Source organism: Prionailurus viverrinus, chromosome B4, assembly GCF_022837055.1.
Source record: "Prionailurus viverrinus isolate Anna chromosome B4, UM_Priviv_1.0, whole genome shotgun sequence".
Lineage (NCBI taxonomy): Eukaryota > Metazoa > Chordata > Mammalia > Carnivora > Felidae > Prionailurus > Prionailurus viverrinus.
The window spans coordinates 41,845,947-41,870,993 of record NC_062567.1 but is presented as its reverse complement, the minus strand read 5'-3'; the positions used below and the strand labels follow the sequence as shown (position 1 = coordinate 41,870,993).

The 25,047-nt window shown below is 39.0% G+C and overlaps 1 protein-coding gene across 1 annotated transcript; it reads left to right on the top strand.

Annotated features, from left to right (window-relative positions):
• The first annotated feature begins 4,568 nt into the window (after positions 1–4,568).
• LOC125169515 (C-type lectin domain family 7 member A-like) lies at positions 4,569–24,793 on the top strand. Its single transcript, XM_047864916.1, has 7 exons — positions 4,569–4,680; positions 6,409–6,532; positions 6,814–6,897; positions 15,994–16,101; positions 18,393–18,550; positions 21,398–21,507; positions 23,961–24,793. The coding sequence occupies exons 2-7, from the start codon at positions 6,445–6,447 to the stop codon at positions 24,085–24,087; spliced, it is 675 nt and encodes a 224-aa protein (XP_047720872.1). The 5' UTR covers positions 4,569–4,680; positions 6,409–6,444; the 3' UTR covers positions 24,088–24,793.
• The last annotated feature ends 254 nt before the right edge of the window (positions 24,794–25,047 follow it).

The following is a 25,047-nucleotide window of genomic DNA, read 5'->3' as shown; positions in this document are numbered from 1 at the left end:
TACTAGGCATTAATCCAAGGGATACAGGTGTGCTGTTTTGAAAGGACACATGCACCCCAATGTTTATAGCAGCACTATCGACAATAGCCAAGGTAGGGAAAGAGCCCAAATGTCCTTTGATGGATGAATGGATCAAGAGATTATGGTACACACACACACACACACACACACACACACAATGGAGTATTACTCGGCAATCCAAAAGAATGAAATCTTGGCAAGTGCAACTATGTGGATGGAACCAGACAAGATTGTCCTAAGCAAAATTAGTCAGTCAGAGAAAGGCAAATATCATATGACTTCACTCATATGAGGACTTTAAGACACAGAACCGATGAACAGAAGGGAAGGGAAGCAAAATAATAGAAAAAGAGGAGGGGGACAAAACATAAGAGACTCTTGAATATGGAGAACAAACAGAGGTTTACTGGAGGGATTGTGGGAGGGGGTGGGGTTAAATGCATAAGGGGCATTAAGGAATCTACTCCTGAAATCATTGCTGCACTATATGCTGACTAATTTAGATGTAAATGTTAAAAAATTAAAAAAAAAAAACTAAAAATAACCTTATCTTAAGTGTGGCTAGCTCCTCATGGCCCTGAAAACCTTGCTTCCAAATTCCTCAGAGGCTTACGCTGTCCTTACTCCCCACTAACTAAACAATATATAATCAGTCACTTCTCACAATCCCAGAATAGCTCTCTCTGTCCACAGGTCCTGTCCCTGTGCTTTAATAAAATCACCTTTTTTGCACCAAAGATGTCTCAAGAGTTCTTTCTTAGCCCTTTGCTCACAAACCCCATTAAGAGGAAAGGATCCTTTGTGTTTTAAACGATAGTGGTGTTTCTACTGACAGCTTTACTGAACTAAAGATTGTTCTTCAATCTAAGTTAAGAAAAAATTTCAAGAGAAGCAGTGATTGTAGAAAGAAAAATCGTTAACTACTAAAAGCACAAGTATAAAAGAAGTGCTCCTAAATAATTTGAGATTTAATGCACTAATGTGTGTTATTGGAAAACAATTACACACGGAAAGACTCTAAGTTCAGAAATAAAGCACACTCATTCATGCCTTTCATGTCTTTTCACACAAGCTCCTATTTATTTTCAAAGGACATCACTTGTGCCAATTTTTTGCCTTGTAACATGCCAAGAATTCTGCAGCCATGGTTTCTTCATACCCTCTCACCTTTTCCCAATTTTAGTAGACAAGAGGAAATACGTGAGCATAGTAGATAAGAAATACATAATACGAAAAATAGAAACGAAAACCTATTTCCTCTTGCACCTTTGCTCTTGGAATATTATTTCAACATTTTATGCAGTCTGCCTGCTTTGTTGTAAAGGTCACATGAATTTAGTTAGATTCTGCTACCACACTGCTTGTTCTCTTGACTTATGTTATCATCATCCCAACTCTCTCTCTCTCCCTCTCACTTTACTTACTCATTATTTCATCTTGGGGTTAAATCGTGGTTTCCACCTCCTTATGCTTTTTTGCTCGATGTCATGATTGTATGTACTTTTCTTGGATGCAGGCAAGGCTTGGAGAACATAAATGCAGTGCGCATGAGTGGTGTTTCAGTGAAACCTTACAGGAAAAATAAAAGTCGAAGTAGAAAAGAGGTTAAGAATCATTTTAAGAAGCACTAAAAATACATTGATGTTGGGGTAAAAAAGTGTGTGGGTGTTTTAAAGACACAGAGGTCTTTGGGGATAACGTTTTTATCGTAAACTAATTAAAAGTAGCCTCATTCCTCAAAATAGAAAATTTAACAAGTCAATCTTAAAAGTATAGTAATATGTGTATATTCTAACCATAATAGTCTATCTTTTTTTACTTGCTGTAAATACTATCGATAAAATATTTAAAGCTATATAGTTTGAAAGGTTTTCTAGAACCTATTCCATCTATTTTAGGTATGATAAAGCCGGCATCTTATTTAAAGAGCCTCAAGGATGCAATTGCTAATAATTGCTTTTCATTGGTGGTTTGTTCCAAATTTGTAGGCATAGATATGTATCAGATGAATTGTTAATGTTAAACAAACAAACAAACAACAGCTTTGTACAAGATCAGAGGCAACACATTCCTGGAACCTGGGCTAACTTTTAGCGTCCATTTTCTGCTTGGTTCCTGACATACACACCTGTTTTTCAATACCACCTCATAGATTCTGATCCTGAAGCCCAATCTCCCAGCAGACTCATTTGCATAGAAGGTCTGCTGGATGCTGCTCAAGAGCATGGGACTTTCAAAGTCAGTCACTTCACTCAGATGCTGCTTTGGAAGCACGCAAGTAAAAGTGCAGTCAGTCTTATCACCCCACAACCCGGAAGACAGCGCTGCCCTGAGAGTTTAGAAGTCATACTCTTCACCCTCTAAAATACACGTCCAAAGTCCATGTGCTGGCTTAATCATTCCTTACCAGTGAGGTATATAATAGTTGGTAGCAAAAGAAACGATGAAATACATTTCGGTTAAATGACGTCGTTTGGCACTGGGGAATTTGACATAAGCCATAGATAGAGATGTCTGGCTGCCGTGCAGAGGAATGACACCCCGGGCCTGGCAGATCACAGTCCATAGGCATGCTTGAAAACCGTGTTTGCCTTTAAGAGAGAGCCCTGTTGCATGGGAAATTTGTAGAATGCTTTCTTTATCATCTCTATTTGTGTCAGAAACCTACTTCCTGAAAGCAATGAGCTAGATCTTGAAAAGAAACAGCGTGAGCCAAAGGCAAACCAGAAAAAAGAAAGCTAGAGCCTTCACGTGTGTTCCCACCAGTATTTAGAAGAGGAGGAGATAGTTGTGGTTTGGGAGTGATGGAAAAGGGAGCTCCAACCAGGAGAAAGTGCTTTTGAAAAGACTTTCTCTGGTGTGGCTGGCATCGAGGTGGATTTATTGTTATTAGTGCACATTTCTAAGAAGACTCTTGAAGCTTCACAGCATTGGGGCCCTTCAGATGGACAGATCAATGTGGTTGATATGAAAAAACCATATCATATGGTTCCTGCTTTTGTTCCTGCCTAACACATACTTGTAGGGTTAAACAAGGCATAGAACTGCTCACTGCACGGAACAAATAATGGATTTTACTGTTTATTTGTTTTTGAGAAAGAGAGAGAGCAAGTACGGGAAGAGCAGAGAGAGAGAGAGAGAGAGACAGAATCTGAAGTAGGCTCCAGGCTCTGACCTGTCAGCCCAGAGCCGGACATGCGGTTTGAACTCAGAAACTGTGAGATCATGATCAGAGCCAAAGTCAGATGCTTAACCGACTGAGCCACCCAGGCACCCCACAAATAATGTATTTTAAAACTTGCTTTCAGAGAGTTTATTTTTTTCTCTAGATTCTAAATGGCTGCTTTGAGATGCCTCAAGCAAACAGGCTAATTCATACTGGGTAAGATATCTGTATTTGGTGTGTAACAGCATAAACAGATTATACAATCCAACAGGGGTAATACAAGGTAACCCACGTTATAAACTTTAAATTACATACAATTTTTCATATATGAAACCTAATTTATAATATGCAAAATATGTACTTTTATATTATAACCATATATTTTTATATTTTAGAAAGAAAATACAAGCATTTCATAAACTATCCTGAAAAACAGCTCATTGCTCAGCTTTAGGGCATGTCTGTGTGAGTATATTTACTTTTGTACTTAAAAATCATATAAATGTAACAAAAGGTGGATATTGCCACTATCTTACAAGTGTTGAAGTTCGACAACATTCTTAATGTTAATCATGTCAATTCTACCTTTATACAATAAATATAATTGCTTACACTCATTATTTAAAAAAACAAACTTGCTCTGATAGTATTTGCTACAAATAGTGGAACAGATGAATTTGGCTTTGATGCTTTCAAAGGAGTATGGTCAAATGTATTCAATATTTTAATCATGTGTCTTTGTTTTGTCCTAAGTTTTTTTTTTACACAAAGAGCTTGCTTCTTCAAGCAATTTAGAGAACACAGAAATAAGTAGAAATGTGATATTTTTCAAATCATTCATCTCAATTTTTAGATATTTAGGATTTGTAATATATTAAGCAATCTGGATATCCTTAGGATTTTTTTGAAAAAAAAACCAGGCTAACATTTATGCAACTTTGCTATTTATCTACTTTTGCCATATATATATATATATATATATGTGTGTGTGTGTGTGTGTGTGTGTGTGTATATTTATAATTGGGAACTTATCTTCATTCTATAAGAAGAAGACGTATAAATCATGCCAGGTAGAGTATGGATATTTCCCTTTTATTTTTATAATCTTTAAATTTTATTGTTAAGCATTACCTAACCTCATGAGATTTTGAGAATGCCTTTTTGTTTTTATGCTTCAAGGTAACTGCTGAAGCTCAGGTGTGTACTGATCCACAGAATGTCTGCAAACTTCAGCATTTGAGGTCTCTAGGACTCCTGTCTGACACAGAGTGCAGGAGTAAAGGAGACCCTGAGGCCAGTGGAAACCATGCGGGGGAGTATCTATGGTCACATGGCCGTCGGCTATCTTTCTCCTGACACGGTCTCTCTGAGAGTCAGTCAGGCACGTCAACTAGTACCTTGTGGAGTCAAAGCAGAGGCGAAAGGCCCGCAGAGCCAGCACATCGTCGTAGCTGTGATCCTCACCAAGCTCTTTTCCGGCTGTGAAATCCCAGGTACGATGAGGTATTGCAGCCAGCGAGGTTGGGTGACCCGTGCCTGTGCTGCCACATTGTCCAGCAGAGAGGGATAAAGTAGCATTTGCTATGGGAAAGCTGTGGACAAAGTTGGGAGGGCTTTGCATTGTTGTCCCAAGAACTGACTCCTGGATCCGTGTTAATCCATATCGAGCGTTAACTTTATTCTGCAAGTGAGAAAACGAGTGGATGAGAATGTGTTGGGTCAAAATATTTCCTATGCTGATATGATTTTTTTAATCCTTAGATGTTTTAAAGAATGTTTAATCCTTTTTTAGACAATATAAATCTGTGGGGTTTTTTCCTCTTATCTCCTAAACTGATTGGCAAGTCCCTCTTCTTCATTAAGTGTCATAAAAAAGTTTAATGCTTTGACAGTATGATTACTTTTCTATCAAAATAAACCCAGGTTTCTATAAATTTATTTTCTTGTTATTTTATTATACAGATATTTAATTAAAATACAATGAAACAAAAATATGTTAGCTTGGAAAACGACCTTATGACAAGAATTCCCTTATAATTTGCCACTTTGGTAGAGAGAATCTTTTTCTGAAAAACTAATGACAATATGTTTATACATTTTATCATTATTTGGTGATTGCGCAGGTTCACTGACAATTGAAAGGAATTAAATGGGGAAATATTAAGATATTTTCAAAACCCAAGAGTCAGATCTATTGAGGAAGAACAGTTATCTGGTTGTTTATACATGTATCAAAATATTCTTTTGGGAAAAAATGCTTTCTCACTTGTAATCCCTATGTATATAAATATTTTTCTAGGAGGAAGAGATTATTAGGTATTTTTTAGAAAGCATGATTTATATAAGCAAAGGGTAGGTGAAGGATCATATTTTGGGTACATATAAATAAGTTCCATGTAATATAGATACTTGAACTAAATATATATTTATTGTATAGTTACATATAATGTATAATATGTTATTATACTTATATCTATATTTGATCTAGTCTACATTTAATATATTGTATATGTATTTACTTATATATATTTATTTTAACTCAAGAGTACCATTTACTAGCCTTCTGACCTTGAGAATACTGTTTATGCTCCCAGAGCCTCAGTTTTCTGCATCTAGAAATTAGAGCATCACTGTGCAGCACTGTTGTTAGAAGGACAAGTTATGCCTCCCTCATTTAATGTAGTCCTAACCCCCCTTTCCTTGAATCTCATGGTCTCTGCATTTTCCTTCCACTGTAAAAAGGAATCAAGAACCACCGATTATGAAGTTCAAGGGATAATGTGAATGAATGAGGAGACTCTGACATAAGCAATGTGGCAGACACGGTTTTTGTCCATTTGGTGTGTGTGTGTCCTTACTAAGCAGGGGCTTAGTCTATTTGGTGTCAATATATTTGCCATTTGGGCATAACCCAGACACTAAGTGGTGAAACATGAATTTTCAAATGATGATATAAATGTAGATTTTTAGATGAGGCTGGAATACATCCTTTTTAAAAATTGGCAATGGATTCAATTATTTTAAAAACAGCAAAAGCTTAATGTAACAAGCTTGTAAGCATAGTGGACCATTATTAACCATCTGTTAAAAGGTAGTACAAAGAAAACCTAAAATAAAGTTTTTCTTAATGTTCGCAGATAAACGTTTACTTTAATTCATTAGCTGTCCCTGTTACTTCATGATGAATACTGTCATTTTTATGCCTATGGAATTATGCGTAGGAATCAAGCCTTGTTGTTTGACTGCAGCCCTCAGAAATGAGCGAGGAGAGAGTAATATACACAGAGCTGAAATCAGCCCATTCAAGACAACAGGACAAAAGACGTCCAATGTTTAAAAGGAGAGGTAAAGGTTTTTAGTTTGTGTTCCTGATATCTGAAAACACTACGATGTCAAGTAAAAAATAGTGAAATCCTGATAATGGTGTCTGTACATATTTGATACTCTCTGTCTGGTGCTCAATATGTCAATGGGTGTATTTAAATGTAATAAGCAATGAGATTTGTGACCACCGTAAATAGCGCTATTCATTTTAAATTCCAGAATGAGGTTCCATTTTGTTGTAATTCCGAGGGCTTTGCTGTGCTCAATGCTTATTATATATTTTGCTCTCTGATTTTGGACAGGGTTTCCATGGCATATCGTTGCAGTAACCCTGGGATTTCTATGTTTATTCCTCCTGCTGGCAATCACAGGCTTAGGATATATGGGTGAGTATCAGGCACACACATTTCACAAGAACAATGAGCCAGATTGATAAAGGAAATGCTGTAGCTACTGACTCTATGGAAACTTTAGAAACTATGGAGTCCTATAGAAATGGTAGTAATCATGATGCTGTTGATGATAATATTGGCGATGTGATTTTATTATTTTGCTATCATTTAACCTTTTACCACGCAAACTAGTGTATGTCATAGCTGTATTGGCACAAAATTTTGTACTTTGAGGCCTACATATATTATATATATTTTCCTCCTTATATTTTGTGAGGGGGAGCTTTTCCACGCGAACAGAGAATTGGCAAATCTTAATTGGAATTTTATATTCCTTATTGTACTACAACACTGCTTAAAATATAGAGGAATAAAAAGCTGATTAGTTTTCTCTATCAGTTTTTATATATTCCATGTCAAATTTGTATGCAACACTTGTTTTTAATATCAGTTTCCTGATGGTTATTATTCTTTGTTTCATTCTGTGAGCAACAATTTTGAGTATCTTCTCTGGTGCAAGAAACAGGGATTTTAAAAAGTCAGCTCTTTATAAGCTCAGTTAAAAGGGGACTTTTTTTTATAAGAAGCAGTTTTAAAATGAAATATTTTTAGTGCTGGGATACTGGCGTGAAGGTATCAGGTGGATGGCATATTCTATGCTGAGGTCAAGAAAGCTTTCCTGTAGGAGATAATAATTGATATGAGGTAAAGGATAGGTGGAGTTTAAACAGGAGACTCAGGGTAGAGAAGTCTCATCCAGGCAGAAAACAACATGAACCAGAGAACATATTGATGTCCCAGGGAATTACAGCTTCCGGACAAATAAAAGAAGTAGCTAGAAATGGGGTTGACCGTCAACCCCATTTCTAGCTACTTCTTTTATTTGTCCGGAAGCTGTATAATATTAATCTCATGTTAAGATATATTAGATTTGTTCTCAAAACAAAAGAAACTTGGAAGATTTTCTGTGAGGGAACAACATGACTCATGTCCCATGAGCAGATTGAGATTTGGGAAAGGTCAATCTGAATCGACTGGAAAGTGCATGGAAGGACAAAATAGGAGGATGTTTCAGGATTAAGGGTTAGTTAGAATAACTGAATTAGTGCTATGAAAGAAGTAATGAAAGGTTAGGGACCACACTTGAGAAATATTTAAAATGTAGAATTGCTAAGATGTACATTTTATTTTATTTTTATTTATTTTTTTTTTTTTTTAATTTTTTTTTTTTTTTTCTGAAATTTATTGACAAATTGGTTTCCATACAACACCCAGTGCTCATCCCAAAAGGTGCCCTCCTCAATACCCATCACCCACCCTCTCCTCCCTCCCACCCCCCATCAACCCTCAGTTTGTTCTCAGTTTTTAACAGTCTCTTATGCTTTGGCTGTCTCCCACTCTAACCTCTTTTTTTTTTTTTTCCTTCCCCTCCCCCATGGGTTCCTGTTAAGTTTCTCAGGATCCACATAAGAGTGAGACCATATGGTATCTGTCTTTCTCTGTATGGCTTATTTCACTTAGCATCACACTCTCCAGTTCCATCCACGTTGCTACAAAAGGCCATATTTCATTTTTTCTCATTGCCATGTAATATTCCATTGTGTATATAAACCACAATTTCTTTATCCATTCATCAGTTGATGGACATTTAGGCTCTTTCCATAATTTGGCTATTGTTGAGAGTGCTGCTATGAACATTGGGGTACAAGTGGCCCTATGCATCAGTGCTCCTGTATCCCTTGGATAAATTCCTAGCAGTGCTATTGCTGGGTCATAGGGTAGGTCTATTTTTAATTTTCTGAGGAACCTCCACACTGCTTTCCAGAGCGGCTGCACCACTTTGCATTCCCACCAACAGTGCAAGAGGGTTCCCGTTTCTCCACATCCTCTCCAGCATCTATAGTCTCCTGATTTGTTCATTTTGGCCACTCTGACTGGCGTGAGGTGATACCTGAGTGTGGTTTTGATTTGTATTTCCCTGATAAGGAGCGATGCTGAACATCTTTTCATGTGTCTGTTGGCCATCCGGATGTCTTCTTTAGAGAAGTGTCTATTCATGTTTTCTGCCCATTTCTTCACTGGGTTATTTGTTTTTCGGGTGTGGAGTTTGGTGAGCTCTTTATAGATTTTGGATACTAGCCCTTTGTCCGATATGTCATTTGCAAATATCTTTTCCCATTCCGTTGGTTGCCTTTTAGTTTTGTTGGTTGTTTCCTTTGCTGTGCAGAAGCTTTTTATCTTCATAAGGTCCCAGTAATTCACTTTTGCTTTTAATTCCCTTGCCTTTGGGGATGTGTCGAGTAAGAGATTGCTACGGCTGAGGTCAGAGAGGTCTTTTCCTGCTTTCTCCTCTAAGGTTTTGATGGTTTCCTGTCTCACATTTAGGTCCTTTATCCATTTTGAGTTTATTTTTGTGAATGGTGTGAGAAAGTGGTCTAGTTTCAACCTTCTGCATGTTGCTGTCCAGTTCTCCCAGCACCATTTGTTAAAGAGGCTGTCTTTTTTCCATTGGATGTTCTTTCCTGCTTTGTCAAAGATGAGTTGGCCATACGTTTGTGGGTCTAGTTCTGGGGTTTCTATTCTATTCCATTGGTCTATGTGTCTGTTTTGGTGCCAATACCATGCTGTCTTGATGATGACAGCTTTGTAGTAGAGGCTAAAGTCTGGGATTGTGATGCCTCCTGCTTTGGTCTTCTTCTTCAAAATTCCTTTGGCTATTCGGGGCCTTTTGTGGTTCCATATGAATTTTAGGATTGCTTGTTCTAGTTTCGAGAAGAATGCTGGTGCAATTTTGATTGGGATTGCATTGAATGTGTAGATAGCTTTGGGTAGTATTGACATTTTGACAATATTTATTTTTCCAATCCATGAGCAGGGAATGTCTTTCCATTTCTTTAAATCTTCTTCAATTTCCTTCAGAAGCTTTCTATAGTTTTCAGCATACAGATCCTTTACATCTTTGGTTAGATTTATTCCTAGGTATTTTATGCTTCTTGGTGCAATTGTGAATGGGATCAGTTTCTTTATTTGTCTTTCTGTTGCTTCATTGTTAGTGTATAAGAATGCAACTGATTTCTGTACATTGATTTTGTAGCCTGCAACTTTGCTGAATTCCTGTATCAGTTCTAGCAGACTTTTGGTGGAGTCTATCGGATTTTCCATGTATAATATCATGTCATCTGCAAAAAGCGAAAGCTTGACTTCATCTTGGCCAATTTTGATGCCTTTGATTTCCTTTTGTTGTCTGATTGCTGATGCTAGAACTTCCAGCACTATGTTAAACAGCAGCGGTGAGAGTGGGCATCCTTGTCGTGTTCCTGATCTCAGGGAAAAAGCTTTCAGTTTTTCCCCGTTGAGGATGATGTTAGCTGTGGGCTTTTCATAAATGGCTTTTATGATCTTTAAGTATGTTCCTTCTATCCCGACTTTCTCAAGGGTTTTTATTAAGAAAGGGTGCTGGATTTTGTCGAAGGCCTTTTCTGCATCGATTGACAGGATCATATGGTTCTTCTCTCTTTTTTTGTTAATGTGATGTATCACGTTGATTGATTTGCGAATGTTGAACCAGCCCTGCATCCCAGGAATGAATCCCACTTGATCATGGTGAATCATTCTTTTTATATGCCGTTGAATTCGATTTGCTAGTATCTTATTGAGAATTTTTGCATCCATATTCATCAGGGATATTGGCCTGTAGTTCTCTTTTTTTACTGGGTCTCTGTCTGGTTTAGGAATCAAAGTAATACTGGCTTCATAGAATGAGTCTGGAAGTTTTCCTTCCCTTTCTATTTCTTGGAATAGCTTGAGAAGGATAGGTATTATCTCTGCTTTAAACGTCTGGTAGAACTCCCCTGGGAAGCCATCTGGTCCTGGACTCTTATTTGTTGGGAGATTTTTGATAACCGATTCAATTTCTTCGCTGGTTATGGGTCTGTTCAAGCTTTCTATTTCCTCCTGATTGAGTTTTGGAAGCGTGTGGGTGTTCAGGAATTCGTCCATTTCTTCCAGGTTGTCCAATTTGTTGGCATATAAGTTTTCATAGTATTCCCTGATAATTGTTTGTATCTCTGAGGGATTGGTTGTAATAGTTCCATTTTCATTCATGATTTTATCTATTTGGGTCATCTCCCTTTTCTTTTTGAGAAGCCTGGCTAGAGGTTTGTCAATTTTGTTTATTTTTTCAAAAAACCAACTCTTGGTTTCGTTGATCTGCTCTACAGTTTTTTTAGTTTCTATATTGTTTATTTCTGCTCTGATCTTTATTATTTCTCTTCTTCTGCTGGGCTTAGGCTGCCTTTGCTGTTCTGCTTCTAGTTCCTTTAGGTGTGCTGTTAGATTTTGTATTTGGGATTTTTCTTGTTTCTTGAGATAGGCCTGGATTGCAATGTATTTTCCTCTCAGGACTGCCTTTGCTGTGTCCCAAAGCGTTTGGATTGTTGTATTTTCATTTTCGTTTGTTTCCATATATTTTTTAATTTCTTCTCTAATTGCCTGGTTGACCCACTCATTCGTTAGTAGGGTGTTCTTTAACCTCCATGCTTTTGGAGGTTTTCCAGACTTTTTCCTGTGGTTGATTTCAAGCTTCATGGCATTGTGGTCTGAAAGTAAGCATGGTATAATTTCAATTCTTGTAAACTTATGAAGGGCTGTTTTGTGACCCAGTATATGATCTATCTTGGAGAATGTTCCATGTGCACTCGAGAAGAAAGTATATTCTGTTGCTTTGGGATGCAGAGTTCTAAATATATCTGTCAAGTCCATCTCATCCAATGTCTCATTCAGGGCCCTTGTTTCTTTATTGACCGTGTGTCTAGTTGATCTATCCATTTCTGTAAGTGGTGTATTAAAGTCCCCTGCAATTACCACATTCTTATCAATAAGGTTGCTTATGTTTATGAGTAATTGTTTTATATATTTGGGGGCTCCGGTATTCGGTGCATAGACATTTATAATTGTTAGCTCTTCCTGATGGATAGACCCTGTAACTATTATATAATGTCCTTCTTCATCTCTTGTTACAGCCTTTAATTTAAAGTCTAGTTTGTCTGATATAAGTATGGCTACTCCAGCTTTCTTTTGGCTTCCAGTCGCATGATAAATAGTTCTCCATCCCCTCACTCTCAATCTAAAGGTGTCCTCAGGTCTAAAATGAGTCTCTTGTAGACAGCAAATAGATGGGTCTTGTTTTTTTATCCATTCTGATACCCTATGTCTTTTGGTTGGCGCATTTAATCCATTTACATTCAGTGTTATTATAGAAAGATACGGGTTTAGAGTCATTGTGATGTCTGTATGTTTTATGCTTATAGTGATGTCTCTGGGACTTTGTCTCACAGGGTCCCCCTTAGGATCTCTTGTAGGGCTGGTTTAGTGGTGACAAATTCCTTCAGTTTTTGTTTGTTTGGGAAGACCTTTATCTCTCCTTCTATTCTAAATGACAGACTTGCTGGATAAAGGATTCTTGGCTGCATATTTTTTCTGTCTAGCACCCTGAAAATCTCTTGCCAATTCTTTCTGGCCTGCCAAGTTTCAAAAGAGAGATCAGTCACGAGTCTTATAGGTCTCCCTTTATATGTGAGGGCACGTTTACCCCTTGCTGCTTTCAGAATTTTCTCTTTATCCTTGTATTTTGCCAGTTTCACTATGATATGTCGTGCAGAAGATCGATTCAAGTTACGTCTGAAGGGAGTTCTCTGTGCCTCTTGGATTTCAATGCCTTTTTCCTTCCCCAGTTCAGGGAAGTTCTCAGCTATGATTTCTTCAAGTACCCCTTCAGCACCTTTCCCTCTCTCTTCCTCCTCTGGGATACCAATTATGCGTATATTATTTCTTTTTAGTGTATCACTTAATTCTCTAATTTTCCCCTCATACTCCTGGATTTTTTTATCTCTCTTTTTCTCAGCTTCCTCTTTTTCCATAACTTTATCTTCTAGTTCACCTATTCTCTCCTCTGCCTCTTCAAGCCGAGCTGTGGTGGTTTCCATTTTGTTATGCATTTCGTTTAAAGCGTTTTTCAGCTCCTCGTGACTGTTCCTTAGTCCCTTGATCTCTGTAGCAAGAGATTCTCTGCTGTCCTGTATACTGTTTTCAAGCCCAGCGATTAATTTTATGACTATTATTCTAAATTCACTTTCTGTTATATTATTTAAATCCTTTTTGATCAGCTCATTAGCTGTTGTTATTTCCTGGAGATTCTTCTGAGGGGAGTTCTTCCGCTTGGTCATTTTGGATAGTCCCTGGCGTGGTGAGGACCTGCAGGGCACTTCCCCTGTGCTGTGGTGTATAACTGGAGTTGGTGGGCGGGGCCGCAGTCAGACCTGATGTCTGCCCCCAGCCCACCGCTGGGGCCACAGTCAGACTGGTGTGTGCCTTCTCTTCCCCTCTCCTAGGGGCGGGATTCACTGTGGGGTGGTGTGGCTCGTCTGGGCTACTTGCACCGTGCCAGGCTTGTGATGCTGGGGATCTGGCGTATTAGCTGGGGTGGGTAGGCAAGGTGCTCGGGGGCAGGAGGGGCAGGCTTAGATCGCTTCTCCTTAGGTGATCCACTTCAGGAGGGGCCCTGTGGCAGCGGGAGGGAGTCAGATCCGCTGCCGGAGGTTTGGCTCCGCAGAAGCGCAGAGTTGGGTGTTTGCGCGGAGCGAGCAAGTTCCCTGGCAGGAACCGGTTCCCTTTGGGATTTCGGCTGGGGGATGGGCGGGGGAAATGGCGCTGGCGAGCGCCTTTGTTCCCCACCAAACTGAGCTCTGTTGTCAGGGGGCTCAGCAGCTCTCCCTCCCTTTGTCCTCCAGCCTTCCCGCTTTCCGAGCAGAGCTGTTAATTTCTGACCTCCCAGACGCTAAGTCGCGCTTGCTGTCGGAACACAGTCCGCCCGGCCCCTCCGCTTTTGCAAGCCCGACTCGGGGGCTCTGCTTGGCCGGCGAGCCGCCCCTCCGCCCCGGCTCCCTCCCGCCAGTCCGTGGAGCGCGCACCGCCTCGCCGCCCTTCCTACCCTCTTCCGTGGGCCTCTCGTCTGCGTTTGGCTCCGGCGACTCTGTTCTGCTAATCCTCTGGCGGTTTTCTGGGTTATTTAGGCAGGTGTAGATGGAATCTAAGTGATCAGCAGGACGTGCGGTGAGCCCAGCGTCCTCCTAAGCCGCCATCTTGCCGCAACTCTAAGATGTACATTTTATTGAGTGTGTGAGGGAAACAAGTGAAACAGTGATACCATTTGACATGAAGTTTATACATCTTGGCAAATATATTCCATTAAATGTTATAGAAAATAACAAGAACAGAAGGCTGTGATTTGGGGTGTGTGTGTGTGTGTGTGTGTGTGTGTGTATGTGCGTGTGTGTGACTGTGTGGGTGCGTGCGTGCGAATAATGGTGAAGAGTGAGGTGCTTTTGACATATCAGTGGAGATGACCAGAAAGAATGAGATTGGTCTGTGTCTGTTAGAATGAGCTTTGGCGGAAGACACAGATCATCAGCATATACAGGGTAGTATTAAAAGTCTGGCGATCAAGAGATGCCTAGATTAGAGACATGAATTGTGGATTCACCGATTAATGTACAAGTCTGGGAAAAGATAGCAGAGGAAAGCAGAAGCTATACCACGCTCTACCTTGTGAAACCAGGGAGAGTAGACTATGCTAGAAGAACAAGGGTGAGGCGGGGGATCTCAGGGTAAATCAACATTTAGAAGTAGGTAGAAGATGAGTCAACAGTGGCAAGCAATGATGCTTAGTTAAACAAGCAGGAGGGGATCCAAAACATGAGATGGTGAATGAGAAGTGTGCTCCATAATTGGCTATTTTATATATTAAAAAAAATTTTTTTTTGAAAAATTTTCAAGGAGGCTCCCCACCCAACTTGGGCCTGACCTCACGACCCTGAGATCAAGAGTGGCTTGCTCAATGCAGTGAGTTAGCCAAGAGCCCCAGTGAAGTTTTTAGATGTGCATAAAGACTATGCTGCAAGCGTCTTGGAGGTCCTGCCAAAATTAGTTCAGTCCTACGTGTCCTTGGATGGACAAAAAGGAAAGGACAAGGGAATTGATTGGTGCCAAGAAATGGTAGTATTTAGGTACAGGAGGTCTTAATGTGGGTGGTTTTTTAAATGGTTTTTATTTATGGTTGAGAGAAAGAGATAAAGAGAGCACAGGAGAGGTGGGGATGGACACAGGGAGATGGGAACAGAGGATCCAAAGTGGCCTCTGTGCCATCAACAGTGAGCCAGACATGGGGCCGAAGTCATGAAATGTGAGATCATGACTTGAGCCCAGGTCAGAGGCTTAACCACCTGAGCCATCCCGGGGCCCCTTGAGGTGTCTTTTCAATTCAGAATCAGTATATGAAGACTGGAATGGATGACTTAGTTGAACCGAGGTTATATTTATTGCAATGGAGTACATCAGGAGACTGTGCAATTGATGTTGGAGTTTTGCAAGTAGACGTTGCGTTTGGTTCAATGATGCGTGGTAGAGAGTTGGAAATGACGATTCTTAACTGTCTAACAAACCCTTAAGGGACCTTTCTTTTCGTGTTTGTACACTTAAAGAGCCATATACTGCGTGATTTTACACTTTTTCATTTGTGAGTTTGGAGAAGATACTGCCAATTTGCTCAGAGATTTTTCACTTACTTTTTGCATATTAGAAGTCGCCATGTGTGCTCTTCCTCTATGTATATTCAGTGAATTAATTATAAGCTTGTACTAGAGAAGAGTCAAATCCCTGGTGTTTAGCTTCCTGTGCAAATACTACATGCTACATAAAATACTGGCTACTAATTTCACTAACTTTGTAATCATTATTTGAAGAGTAGGTGACATAGAAACTAAAAGTATATTTCATTTCCTGTTTACATTTCTGTTTTATAAAAATTTATTCCTCTCTCATGTACTTCCAAAATAATGTATAGCAAGTTGTCATTTTATTTAAAAATCTGTTTTATTTTCTGACACTTCGACATATTTTAACCTGGCATTTTCTCTGATCGTACTTTCACTTAGTCAGCGCCACTCACTGTGCCGTTTAGAATTAGAGTAAGTGATTATAAGAAAATGTCTATTGCAAGCGTTCAAGACCTTATTTTTATAAAATGAATTGAAGTTTCTCACGGGTGGTCTGGAGAAATCAGGCAAGATATGAAAGCACCAGAAGACAAGAATGCTTCCTTAGCAGAAGTTGAAGATCACTTAATTTTACTACCCACTACAGGTATGTCCTGAAGGATTATACTGATAGTTTACAGTTGTTTCCTCCATGGAATTATCTCATTCTGTTCCATTTTAATATATCATTTTAAAACTTTACATTGTATTTTGTCAAGTCCTTTAATTTTGCTAACTGTTTAAAATTAAATCCATTTTCTTTCTTCTAGCTAATTGAACTCTTGACTTTCACAAAGTCATGTTGACTTGATTAATTTCTGCTTGTGGATGAATTTTCCCCAGTCTAGATCTCTTGGAATTAATACCATCCTCTTATATTCACTTAGGTGGATTTCTCCGGAAGGGAGAACTGCTTCCTATTGGAGCAGTATATCTGTACTTGGGAAGTCAAGATTTCTCAGTATCATCTTAACAATGGTCTGATGTCTGTCAGTCACTGGCTCCACAATTTGGCCCCAAAGCTGTTCTCAATGAGACTTTTGGGACACAGGAAAACCACCTATTTTTTAGTCATTCAGTCTGATGTAAACAAGATATACATATATATATATATACATATATGTATACATAAAGAAAGCATAGGTCTCTAAGTGGTCTTGTGGTTGAGGATCATGTGGCTTTTATTTTCAAGACAAAGATCATGACACATTACTTTAAAAAAAAATTAAATCCCAGCTGGTTAACATATAATCTGGTAATTCATTCAGTGGTAGAATTTAGGAATTCATTTACATAGAACACCTAGTGCTCATCCCAATAATGCCTTCCTTAATGCCCATCACCCATTTGGCCCTCCCCTCACTCAACAGCCCTCCAGCAATCCTCAGTTTGTTCTCTGTATTAAAGAGTCTCTTCTGGTTTGCCTCTTATGGTTTGCCTCCCTTTATGTTTTTAGCTTATTTTTCCTTATCTTCCCCTATGTTTATCTATATTGTTTCTTAAATTCCACATATGAGTGAAATCTTATATTTCTCTTTCTCTGACTGACTGATTTTGCTTAGCACGATACACTCTACTTGCACCCACATTGTTGCAAATGCAAGACTTCATTCCTTTTGATGGCTGAGTGATATTCCATTGTAGAATATACCGTGTTTACCCATTCATCGGTGATGGCCATTTCGGATTTTTCCATGATTTAGCTATTATTGATACTGGTGCAAAACATTGGGGTGCAAGTGACACTTCAAATTAGCATTTGTGTGTCCTTTGGCCAAATGCCTAGCAGTGCCATTATTGTTTCTAATTATAGGGTAGCTGTATGTTTCATTTTTCGAGAAACAGCCATGCTGTTTTCCAGAGTGACTGCACCAGCTTGCATTTCCACCAGCAGTGCAAAAATGTTCCCTTTTTTCCACATCCTTGCCAACATCTGTTCTTGCCCAAATTGTTCATTTTAGCCATTCTGGCAGGTGTGAAGTGGTATCTCATTGTGGTTTTGATTTATGTCCCTGATGATGAGTGATGTGGAGCATCTTTTCACGTGTCTGTAGGCCATCTGGATGTCTCCTTTGGAAAAGTGTCTGTTCATGTCTTTTGTCCCTTTCTTCACTGGATTATTTGCCTTCTGAGTGTTGAGTTCCATAAGTTCTTTATAGATTTTGGATACTAATCCTTTATCTGATATGTCATTTGCAAATATTTTCTTCCATTCCGTCCATTGCCTTTTAGTTTTGCTGATTGTTTCCTTTGCGGTGCAGAAGCTTTTTATCTTGATGAGGTCCCAATAGTTCCTTTTTGCTTTTGTTTCCCTTGCCCCTGAAGATTTGTCTTCATGTAAGAAAGAAGTTCCTGTGGATGAGGTCAAAGAGGTTGTTGCCTGTTTTCTACTCTAGGATTTTGATGGTTTTGACATTTAGGTCTTTCATCCATTTGAGTTGTTTTTGTGTATGGCATAAGAATGTGGTCCAGGTTCATTCTTCTACATGTTTCTGTCCAGTTTTCCCAACACCATTTGCTGAAGAGACTGTCTTCTTTCCATTGGATATTGTTTCCTGCTTGGTCAACGGTTAGCTGGCCACACATTTGTGGGTTCCTTTCTGGGTTCTCCGTTCTGTTCCGTTAATCTGTGTGTCTACTTTTGTGCCAGTACCATACTGTTTTGATGAAAACAGCTTTGTAAAACAGCTTGATCCAGGATTGTGATGTGTCCAGCTTTGGTTTACTTTTTTAACATTCCTTTGGCTATTCAGTGTCTTTTGTGGTTCCGTACAAATTTTGGGTTTGTTCTAGCTCTGTGAAGAATGCTGGTGTTATTTTGATAGAAATTGCATCGAATGTGTAGATTGCTTTGGGTAGTGTCAGCATTTTAACAATGTTTGTTTTCCAATCCATGAGGATGGAATGAAGACGATGACACATTTCAAGGAAAATGGTACTGCCATGGAAAAAGCTGTTACCACTTTTCAAAAGAGGAGAAAACTTGGGAGAGGAGCATGGTGTCATGCCAAGATCTGCAGTCTAGTCTCCTGAAGATTGATACTAAAGAGGAGCAAGTATGTCTACTTCCTTAAACCTGATGTAAACGCTTTGAGTATGCAAAGCATGTCTGGAGTTCAGATAATTGTCTCGACTTTCCTCCAATATTATTTGTCATGTTGTTTTGAAGCACTTTGTTAACTGGCGCAGATTTCTCTGTGGAAGAGACATAGGTGTAACAGTGACCGAGAAGAACCATTGATTTAAATCAAGAAAAACAGCCATTCTGGGCATGCCATGGAATGATTTTCAGTCTTTAGTAGTGTATATATTGCATCTTAACACTTAGTATGCTTCAAACCGGTCAGCATTCAGCTTCTCAGGGCTAATACAGGGCAAAAAACAATTGCTTCAAGGGTATGAGCATTCTAAAGAGATACTTTCTCATTGTGCTGAGTTGTGTTGTTCCTTCCTCAGTATATGGGAGGGATTAAACTTCAAAGGGAAGATCAGTCTCTCCCTTCATGGCCATGGGAAAAGAGGTTGAAAAATGAAGAGGTTGAATGTAGCTAGAATGAATTTTTTTAAAAAAGATTATTTTTTTTTAACATTTATTCACTTTGTAAGAGACACAGAGAGAGTAGGGTGCGAGTGAGATAGGGGCAGAGAGAGAGGAAGACACAGAATCTGAAGCAGGCTCCAGGCTCTTACCTGTCAGCACAGAGCCCGACGTGGAGCTCGAACTCACATATGTGAGATCATGACCTGAGCCAAAGTCAGGCATTTAAGCAATGGAGCCACACAGGCACCCTGGAATGATTCTTTGAAAATGATTTTTTTTCTTTTGCTTATAATCCAGAATAACAGAGAAAGCATCTCTTGTTTAGAAGAGAAAATCTAGATCACATTTGACATTACTTTTAATGTTTGGGAATATAAAGTCAGTAGAATGGATTCTGTAGTACACATTAGCACATTGGGTCAAACAAATTTTAAAAATCCAGGACCGCTTATACATACTTTGATTAATTTCAACCTCAGCGGTTATCAGTCAACTTCCAAATGGTTGGAGTTTTCTTCTTTCACAAATTAAGTTTATTTTTAATCCGTATTTCCCCTGTCATTTCCTATTCAGTTTTCTTCAGTTTCAGTCCTGCCATTGAAGTTTCTGGACTTCAGAGTTTCAATGAAACTTCTTATACTTGTTATCCCTGTTTCTCCAGGAACTATCTAGAGCCTTTGAAATTTCCTGAGCCTTTTGCCATTGTTTAGAGCAAAATCTGAGTTTCATAGTCTAGCACCACATTTGATGAGAGCTTGGCTGTCAGTATCTGAACTGGGCTGCTGGTACACTCTCCGAACTGGAGATCGACTTTGTTACAGAACAGCATTACTTTTACACTGATGGTTTAGGATTTGCCATGTTTTGCTGCTTTACCAAGCCCAGGAGTGTAATGACAGTGGGCCTTAAGTCCATTGATACTGCAAACTGAAATTGGGTTTGATACCTATGCATACCCCTAGCATCTAGCAAAATTATGTGAGTGAAAGAATCAAGGGACATTGAACATCAGTGTTTATTCGGAGACTTAGAAATGATAACATCTATTTTGGTCGCAATTCTATAATTCCCATTCGTTTTCCTTAGTCACTAACTATACACTCCTCAAATTTCTGATACAATGTAATTACTGTGAAGAAATATTGATGCATGTGTGTGTTTTTGGGTGCCTTTGTGTTAGAGAGAGAGAGAGAGGCTGAGAGAGGTTCAATTACATTGCTTCTAGCAAAGGACATTAGTTACTTTCCATTCAATATGCCAATTGGAATAATGATTACAAAGAACTTACAGAATTTTTATGGTAGAGATATTGTAGACACTGCATGCATTATTCAGTGCCCACGCTGTTAACACAGACTGTATGATATCCACTGCATACAGAAGGAAAATTCTCAAGGAAGTTTTATTTCCTGAGGTGTGTAGAGCAAATTAATGGGATGCAGAGTTTTACCGCTTGTAGCTATAGTCTCTTCATTTTCACTGCTGTATAATATTCCCCAGTGTGGCTAAGAATCTCTACAAGATGGAAGTTTGGGTTGTTTCCACCTTTTGTGGTTAGGAACAGTCCTTCATGAATCATTCTTAGACATGTCTCAGTGCAAAACTCTCTTGTGTGTCCTCACTTCTCTTGACCACAAATCATCGTAGGAGTGAAATCATTGGGGACAAGGTTCCTAAAGGTCCATTTTCATGTGATAATTTAAAATTACATTTCAATATGATTTTAGCAACATTTTGAAAGATGGATTTGATATCTACCATCCCACAAAGTTGGTGCTGTTATTTTTAATTTCTGCCAATTCAATACTAGTAAAATATATCCTGGTGGCTTTGATTTGAATTTTCCTGATCTCTAGTGAGCTTGGCATCTCTCTCTCTCTATTTCTTGGCTATACTCCCCATATTTGAAATATGTTCTCACTTGTTGTCCATTTTTTTTTCTTATTGGATAATTTTTTTTTCCTTGTGTGTTTCTAGAAATACGTATTTGTTCTGTAAATTATTGCATATATCTCCAGACTTGAGGCTTGTCTTTTCACATGCTGTAAGGCGTCTTATGAAGAGGAGAGGTTCCTGATTTAGTGCAATCACATTTATCTCTCTACTTTATCATATACAGAGATTTGTTTTTTTCCCTTTGCTGATATCTTGGATCCAGTCACAAAGACTTGAGTGAGTCCTTCACTAAAGCATTTCCATTCCTGTGTCTTCTCTACCCCATGGAGAAATGAGACTGCCTGTTCCATTTATCATAAAAGTGTTTGAAGATAAAAGTGCTCAGTGTTTTATTTATGAGTCCTCTGTGGGTAAGATGTTTTCACTGACGCTATGAATAATACTAATAATTCCAATTTTGTCACAGGTCCTTATTCAATCAAAAATAAAATACAATCATTGGATTGGATTAAGTAGAGTTCAAGAAAGCGGGAATCACTGGAAATGGCTGGATGGCTCACCCGTATCTCAGCAGCTGTAAGTATTCATTTCATGGCCTTGCTTCCTTTCCTGCTCAGTAACGGATTGGTAGATTATTGGTGAAGAAGAGGAACAGATCCTTGAGGACTTAGGGAATATCTTTCGTTCCATTTGATTTCATTTCTTAGATAGGCAACTGAGTGCAAATCTGAGACCTCAAGAGACCCAAAGAGCATGATTTATTCCATGTTCTTTAATGGAAAGTACTTCCAAACGCAGTGAAATGGCATTTTGCTTTTGTATCTTGTATGTCCTATGGTACAAGCACGTCCACAGATATGGTTGCAGGGAATGGTAAAAAGATAATAAGGAGAGAAAAGTGGCTAACGCCGCCTCCTCTGTATGTGAAATTTGTCCTGTTTGCTTGGTATCATTCGAGAACAACAACAACAAAGAGCTTTTTCCAAAGGAGTCATTCAGTAATCTTACAGTTCTAATGTGGTGTTTAATATCATACATGTTATTGTCTAACACATGTCCACAGGAATTTCTGCTAGCCATGTTTCATTAATAAATCGCATAGGTTTGTCAGTTGATGTCTACGAAATGAGTTTAGAAAATGAAGAAAAGTGATCCGTTGTAACTAAATCTAGCTAGCATGGGGGACAGTATGAGAAACATGGGCTACTTAACAGGCTGTTTATCGATGGCCCACAATGTGCCAGGCACCCTTCTAGCCACTGAGCTATAGTGGTGAATTAAACATGCTACAGTTCTGCCGTTGTGGATACTACATTCCAATTCAGGCTTGATGGAGCTCTTGGTGATGAGCAACGACAATCTCAACGTGCCAAGTGAATTACATGGCACATTAGGGGGTGATATATGCTATGGAGTGATGTGAAATCTCTCACTTTTTGCTACAGTGCAAAGTGCCTTTTGTGTATGAAGGAAGGAGGGAGAGATTTCACTGCTTTCAGTGGAGTGGTCAGGACAGACTCCTTGAGAAATGAAGTTCGCACAGCATCTTGAATGAGCTTGGGATGTGGGTTAGCTGAAACAAATGCATCCCAGCAGTAACAACAATTGTGGTCAAGACTCAGAGGTAGGAGTGTCCTTAGCATTCCTGAGGAAATAGCAAGAGGGCCTGGGATGCTGGAGCAAGGGGAACGAGGTGGGAGAGAAGTAGGTCAGAGAGGGAATGATGGTGAGAGCATGTGGGGATCAGAAAAATGTAAGACCTTGGATTGGTTCCTGAGAGTCATGAGAAGCTACTAGAGGGTTTTAAGCGGAGGAGGGACAAAAGCTGGCTCCTGCTTTGGAGACGCACTCTGGACAGTCTGTTGAGCTGAAATGGCCATGTGGCCAGATTCTATACTTGTTCCAAAGATGTGTTGTGAGACTGACAAACCAGGGATGGTGTCAAGGTCTTGGTCCAAGAGTGGTAAGAATGACGTTCCCGTTAACGTTAATAGGGCATATTTGGAATTCAGTTTTAGATACAATGGTAGTAAAACTGTTAAGTAATTAAGTATGTACGGGGTGTTGCATGGGCCTGGTGATAGATGATCATGGAGATCAGGTGAGAGGTCTGTGCCTGGGATGCAAATGTTGTGTGCAGCAGTGAATAGACAGTGTGACAAGTGCGAGGCTGGGTTGATTCTCGGGAATGTAAGGGCTGAGCCCTCAGACACCCTCATGTTTGAGGTCATGTTAAGATAAGGGGACACGAGGATAACCAGAAAACATCACTGAGAAAAATGCTTCAAGAGACAGAAGGAAACCCATGAAGGGGCAGCGAGGGCAATGGAACCCCCTACAAAAAGTTCTACTGAAACAACAGCTGAATGTAAAAAGTTGGGGACACCGCCATTTTATTTCTTGAAATGGTTACTTCCCATCAGATTCCTGAAGATTTGGGTGAAAATTAAAACTAAGAAATGTTTTTATCTGGACAGTGTAGCCCAGCCTTCACATTTAAAATCCAGGTACCTCATTCTCATTGCCCAATATCACCGAAGTCTAATGCTCTGTTTGGTGTGGAAGACATTAGGCTCAGTGGAGAAAAAGTGCACTCTATTTTAAATGCAAATCAGCACCTTTTTTGCTCAAAGTGAGGCTAGCAGTGGAGATGCTTGCTCTGGGCACATCAATCTGAATTATAGACACTTAGAAATATGTTTATATGTAATTGCAGTGTATCACTTCATACACATTCTTTATTTGATCACTTCCCAGACGTGTCAGGAGTCTTAGGAACATATTTCAAGTCTATATGTATAACTCCCTAGATCTCCCAGTCTACACTACCCTTTGTACTTCTTCACTAGTTCCAATGGTCCATTGGCAACATTTCATTAGGTGTAGATACAATTACGCTTCCTAATCTTAACGCTATATGACCCTCTCAACATTTGTAAGGCCATTGAAATAACTGCACATAGGTTTTCTATTTGTGATAAATTTTGCCTGAGAATGTCTTTCTAAAATGAATTTATTTTCTGGTGCAGGAGTTTCCGACAGAGTTTTTCTCATGTGAAATGTGGACACCTGAGACCATCAGCTATTTATAGTGCTGATTGTAGTAAAAGCTTCCATTACATTTGTGAAAAGGAGTTCTCTGGCCCTGATAATTAAAGAAGCGCTGTGATCAAATGTTCACTATTTTCATTCTTTAACAGCTGTAAGGAAAAACACAGGGTATTCACTCAAATTAGTCAACTACGCATGGCGTATGAAGGATTATGATCTTTCACACATCCCTCAGCATGGATAAAAGAGTAAGTTTTAGAAACAGTAAAATCATCCATCCAAAAATGAAGTTTATTTTTTTTTTGAAATTTCAAGAACCATTGCATCAGAAAATGTGAAAAAAGTTTGAGTGTAAGACTTTACATTTAAAATATAACTAAAAGATCTGGGTTTAAATAGGTAGTGAATACATTTGCAATGTTCACAGTGTAAGAGGTCCTAAACGATGAACACATCCTCTCAACCCATCTTGTACTCTATTCCCCTATTTGCCACCTCAGAGGCACACATGTAACTGGTTTATATAGTATTCCAGAGGTATTCTAGTAAAGTACAAGTATAGACAGGCCGTCTGCTAAACAAAATGTTATGTGCCACAAACGACAGTAACGATCCTTTATGTTTCTGTTGAAAATGTACCACGCGTGTGTTCCATATCAGTACATAGGTAGCTGCATTACTTTGTATAAATTTCTGCAAATGTCACACTGCTAAATATTTTATTTCCAATGGATGTTTCGGTTTTTTCCAGGATTTTAGAATTGTGTGAATGAAAGCACTTAATACTGTATTACTTGCCATAGAGCATATACATAGGGTAAATGTCTAGCAGTGTCATTTCTATGTCAAAATGTGTCCACATGAAATTTGCATAGACGTTGAATATTACAATAGATGCTCTACATCTCTATTTGCAGTCAGCAGCATTCAAGAATTCCTGCTTCCTCCCTTGGTTACCACTGCAACGTGTTATCAGTCTGTTTGGTTTCGCCAATAAAATCTTCAGCAATTAAAAAAAATGTTTATTTGATTCACTTCAATTTACGATGTCCTGTTATTTGTATC